General features: G+C 41.5%; 1 protein-coding gene across 15 annotated transcripts in view; it reads right to left on the bottom strand.

The window, feature by feature from the left end:
- WNK1 (WNK lysine deficient protein kinase 1) overlaps nucleotides 1–5,652 on the bottom strand; it is a 162,623-nt gene that overhangs the window by 9,517 nt on the left and 147,454 nt on the right. For 11 of the 15 annotated variants that reach the window (XM_046656975.1, XM_046656924.1, XM_046656936.1 and 8 more), the window contains 2 exons: nucleotides 3,578–3,619; nucleotides 507–694 (listed from right to left, as the gene is read on the bottom strand). In XM_046656975.1, the coding sequence (XP_046512931.1) occupies nucleotides 507–694; nucleotides 3,578–3,619 (230 nt within the window). The remainder of the gene's footprint in view (nucleotides 1–506; nucleotides 695–3,577; nucleotides 3,620–5,652) is intronic. The other 4 variants (XM_046656958.1, XM_046657001.1, XM_046657026.1 and 1 more) reach the window with 1 other exon arrangement.

The following is a 5,652-nucleotide window of genomic DNA, read 5'->3' as shown; positions in this document are numbered from 1 at the left end:
CTGAAAACAAAACGACTATACGTAAAGTCTGGTGTGGGTATAACACCCAAGGATGTGAAAGGAGTGGTACTAAAATATAATTCTGGAACTGGGACTGTTCTCATCTTACAGGGTATAGTGAAACAAAAACCAAAACAAAACCCTTCATGCTAATTATTGACCCTTTCCACTTACCAAACAGGGGTGAGAGTATCTACTCTGACTGGAAATGGGCAGAATCATGTGTATGTGCATGCATGGGCATGCAGTTCAGGATGGTGACGGAAGAGAGAAGAAAAAACTGAGTTGACAGATAGGGAGCTAGGGATTCATGGAAGGAAAAATGAAAGTGTACCTGGGTGATTTTTGTCTTGTTTTTCTCAAAGTGTTAAAATTCATGAGGTACTAAAGACGGTCATGGCATGAAATGTTAAGCACTAGCCTAGGTAGTTTCTATTGTCTCTGATTCAGATATGTGCTGAGTGATACTCTGATAAACTAGGAACATGGCAAAAGGGAAGACTCACCTCATAATTCATGTGTCCTTTGCTTCCTCTCCTGCCCGAAAGATTCATGGCATCTCGGGCCCAATTATCTACCAACTTGTGCAGGTCATCTGTGAATGTGCCCTTCCTGCTGGACGTCATGGCAGGAGGCTGAGCTTGGGCAGCCTGGCTGTTTACCGTGCCCCCCACGGTATTTGTGCTGCTGGTCCCTAGAGTTAGAAGAAGCAACAGAATACAATCCATTAAAAAGAGGTTGGGTAATAATTTTAAGAGGAGGAAAAACTTCACAGGATGATGAATGGCAAGCCAGAATGGGGAGAGGATGAACTGGGAAGCCATGCAAGAAAGGAAGGTTCCAAGGTTTTATTTAACCAAATGTTTTGGCCTAACAGGGTAATGAAAACAGATTCTCTTCAGGAGCTACAGATGAGGCTAAACAACTCAGGATGATGGTAGGCACAAAAGGCAGGGACCTCTTTCAGCCCATTCACATGGTAACTGAGAGTACTGAAACTTACTGCCAGTACTCTATTCCCAGCATCACATTGATGAGGGAGGTGGAGCATGGTCAACGAGCCTAGTTGCTCTAGAATATTGCAGAATGCAGGGCAAAAGAAGAGGATTTCTTGAGCATTGAGGCAGGGTTAAAGGAATGCAAAGACAGGTGCTTGGCCCACGAAAAGACGGGGTTCCCAATCCATGTAGACATTGCCACAGTTTTTAGCCATTCTTTAATAGGAAGAAGTAATAAGAGAAATAGCACTCTTTTTTCCAAAAACTTTTTCACCTGGACCCATAAACACAAATTGGTAAACATAAATCTGGGAGGAATTAAGGCTTCAACCTCTCCCAATTTCCCATGAGTAAAGAACCAAGATTACCCACAAGGATGGTTCTCTATGGTGTGCCTGAATCTTTCAACTCCAGGAAGACATGGTTTTCCTGAAGATGACCCCAGTTTCAATTGGTTCCAGGATTCTCACCCCCTTTCCCCTCTCTTCCCAGAAGAGCAAGCACTTTCCTGTGGAAGCAACAGGAACATTCAGCTGAGGTAGGGGTGCAAAGGGCAGGAGGAAGCTTTGAGGTTATGATGAAGGAATTCTATTTCTATGGTTTGATGACAAAGAAAGGAGTCTGTGTCCTGCCTGATTTCGGCTCTGCTGGAGGGCACACTGAAGATTATTCGAAGAGGCAAGTTTTAGGGAAGAGGGAAAGAAGAGTCACGGTCTTGTTTTTTCCCCTCACCCCCCATTTTCTTACCAGATCTCACATTTGCTGCAGAATAAATAAAAGCTACTAAAGTAAGCTGTGAGCCAGTAGGACTTAAGATATCCAAGTAAGGCTGGGGGCCAACTAAATAAATGCATACATTTTCCTGTTTTCAAGGTCAAAGCAGCACCAGAGCACAGCAACACACCTGAAGCAACTCTGCCATTTAAAAATCCTTTATAATCCATCACTGGTCTCAAGTCAAGTTTATAACCTACCACCCAGGGAACGGCACACACAAGCATGTCTGTGCTAGAATGACAGCTAATTCTGAGGTGAAGCTGCAGAGTGAGCGAAGTCACATGCTTCTTACCACCACGGCAAGACATGGAACTACTGCACTGTGTGTATTAGCTCACTTCTTAGTGCCCGCTGGAGCCACTAGGGGATTGCTGTTGCACATACAGTGTAAAGAAGAGTTAAGTTCCCCTAGAGGACAGGAAACCCAAGTGGAAAATTATAAAAGCACAGGAAACAGCCTTCCTCGAATAGCAAGAGTGAGACAGTAGTGGAGTGGGAGGCACAGGCAAAAGGACGGCAGTCATAATAATGATGACATCCAGAACAAGCGTATCACATGCATGAGGACTGTTGTCCTGTTTGAATGATTACTGCTTGGTGAGCTTGATGATGAGTGAGACAATCAAAACAAAAACCGGAAACAATCACAAGTGAGCAGAGCGGTCAAAAGCCAAATACAAGCAGCTTAGTCGAGGTGAACACTGCTTATTCACAAAGAGCTCATGCTGGGAGTCACACCTCTCTAGTCTCCTCCTGGTCACCTTTGATGCTGTGAGGCCCCTTTATAATCAAATTTCACTTTTCATTTGAATATATATTATACAATACTGCATTCTCAAAGTGGCGTTTATAGCACGAGGGAGAGTCAATCATACAGTTAACCTTCCTTTTCTAGCTTCTGAAAACAGGCTTTCCCATTGAAGAGGGAAACAAACAAACACATCCCTTCTGACCACAAATTAACTCCTGGGAAAGGTGACTTGACTACAAAAGCTCTGAGAACAGGTAGTGCATTTAGTCCATTTTAGTAGTAAAGTGTTTAACAACACTTGTAATACAGATATTTCTGAGAACGCTGCTTGCTTTCCAGAGATTATACTAACCTTTAAAAGCTCTAAAAAGCACTGTATGCTTTACCACCAAAAATCTGTTTTTGATTTTCTCTCCCCATAATACATTTCCCCCATCCCCATTCCCAAGCCACCAGATCCTGGTAACAATAACCTATCATGGGCCATAACTTACTGCTTAGCATCCCAAGTATGCAGTTTTCTGGTTGACCTCTGGTGGCCTGTTGGGTTGTTGAACTGTCTGCATTTTCACGAGGAGCCACCAGTTTAAGAGGCTGAACTCTACAACGCAGTGTTTCTCTCCTCACTGATCTAGCAGACATCTCCCACTATGATGTGAGGGTATGGACTTTTGTATGCTTTGATCACTGCTGATTTTCCAATGGGTAGAACGGTACATATTTGCTGACTAAATGGCTCCTCTTCCTAAAGGAGCCAGGTATCCCTGATCTCTCTACACAGATCACGAGCATTATCAATCTATAATCGTCACAGCTAGGTTCACAGGGGGTCATCACTGAGAGCATTTATTATGAGGTCATTTCTTAATCTGGAAGGATAGCTAATGGTCAGCAATTAAGCTCATTAAGGAGCCTATTAGAAAGGGGCGCAAACTAGACAGATGGAAGTTGGGAAATCAGGGAGTCACGAGGCTTCAGGGTTCAAAGAACTCATAGATAACAGGCTTTGCAATCAAGGACCAAAAGTAACAGAAAAAAAAAAGATAATTACTACAGAGCTGGTTGCAAGGACAGACTTTTTTCACCATCTTCCCTGAAGCACAAAGAGAGAGCAATGTGTTAAGATAAAGAAACATCAGTGTAAAATATTTAGAATCTCCAAACAGCACACAAAATCCCAGCAAGAAAAAGCAGGAGGGGAGACAGATTGGTAGGACCTGGGAGCCCTTGCCATAGATGTCGTTCGATGGGATGTATCTTACTGGCCTGTCAGCCTTAACATGGTTATCTAAGGGACTGTGGTACTACCTGGAAGACAGAAGTTGAGTTTCCATACCCAAGGTTTGTATCTAAAAGAGTAATGCCCTGCATCGAAATTCCGGGATGGAGGAGGAACACCATCTCTCAGGTCTCACTGCTTGAATTTCAAATAACCAAGCAGTCTTTCACTGATCTTGTCCCACTTTCTGTTTCTCCTGCTGGGTTGTTAAAAAGCACTCAATTAAATGCATTAGCAATTCTACCACAGTAGACTGATAGTACCATTGTTACAATTTTAAGTCAATTTAAATTGGCTAATATATTTCCACATCCTAGACATACATACTAACCCTTTCCCATCTCAAAAAATCTTTAAAATTATGTGGAAAACGAGCAACTTTTGAACATAAATAAAGCATTAAGCCAAGCCGTGCTTCCAAACCATTATCTATTTTGAGAGCATAGAATAATGCATCCAAAACTAAGACCCCCATGCCTATAAGCACCTGTTTTCTTTCCATATTTGCTTTACATTTGCCTCTTGCAATTTGTTCACCAAGGCTTATACGATGTATACTGATATGCTATCAAAAGATGAAAGGTCTCTCATCTTAGACTCAAAATGAAGTGACAAGATTTAAGATTTCTAACCACTTTCAATTGAGCAACAGTGTAATACCACCTACCTTTAGAGTGTGATGAGAACTTATTGAATTAATTAATTTTAAGTGGTACCTGTCACATTATACTACACAAAAAAGCAATAGTTGTCTTTCTTCCCTCTTAGACATTTCAGGCTGAATAACACAGGCCTGACATGTCACATTCTACTTCAAAACACTTGTCTCCTACTAAAGATGAAAAGATGCCTTTTCATCTTTCTAGCTGGACATATAAATTACATGCTTATATATGTGTCAAGGTGCTAATATGCTTGGTCCAGTCTAGTCTAACCAGAGAAGTTATTGATCTGAGTACTCAAAAATCATACATGCTTGGAAAACTACTAAATTGGGTAATGCCTTCCACCTTATTCTTTGTTAAACAGCCGTGGACCGGTGACATGTGAGGCCCAAGGACCTCTGAACTACACTCAGAAACAGTGACGGTCTTAGCACATGCATTTTTAAAGCACTTTAATAACCACATCAGAAGTTTGAGGCCTTAACAGAGAAGATCTTTATCCAAACTAACAAAGGTTTTCTACTTGAGCCTTATTTTCGTTTTTAAAATTTTTATTTGAACGTACATTTACTGAATACCTACTATGTGCCAGGTAAGCACTGGCTAATCAGAGGGAAATGATGTGTGTTTCTCAAGTGCTACCTGCTTTTGTGTACATGATCCAATTTGATTTGTACAACAACCCTAAGAGTTAGATGTCATCTTCGTTTCACATATGGGGAAGATGGGCTGGAGAGGTTGGGTGACTTGCTATTGAGCGGTGTTTTTAAGAAGAAAGCTGAGAAATCTCAGCAATCATGTTAAAAGACCATTTTCACTTGCGGGTGCTGGGCTGTGGTCTTTAATAGAATAAATGCTTTATCAGAATAACCACACTGAAACCCTTTCTGAACTACTCATTTTGTGGAGTTACAGGGTAGTGCTGGTGAAAGGATCCAGTGAAGAGATTCTACCATCTTTTCAACTACTAGATGGTTAGGCTTAATTGAGGAGAGAAAAAGATTTCAACCTACTCTGGAAAAAAAAAAAAAAGAAAAATAGGGTTTAACTTTTACCTGATGCCAAGATCTAAAGGCATCAGTGGTCAAGATGCTGTCTCTTCTAATGCCAGAACAAGGGGTAGTACTGAATAAGACTGTGGAGCTCAGTCTTCATTATCTGCAATGACCCAGCAGTCTATAT

Source organism: Equus quagga, chromosome 1 (assembly GCF_021613505.1).
Source record: "Equus quagga isolate Etosha38 chromosome 1, UCLA_HA_Equagga_1.0, whole genome shotgun sequence".
Taxonomy (NCBI): domain Eukaryota; kingdom Metazoa; phylum Chordata; class Mammalia; order Perissodactyla; family Equidae; genus Equus; species Equus quagga.
This window is presented reverse-complemented; position numbering and strand designations above follow the sequence as displayed.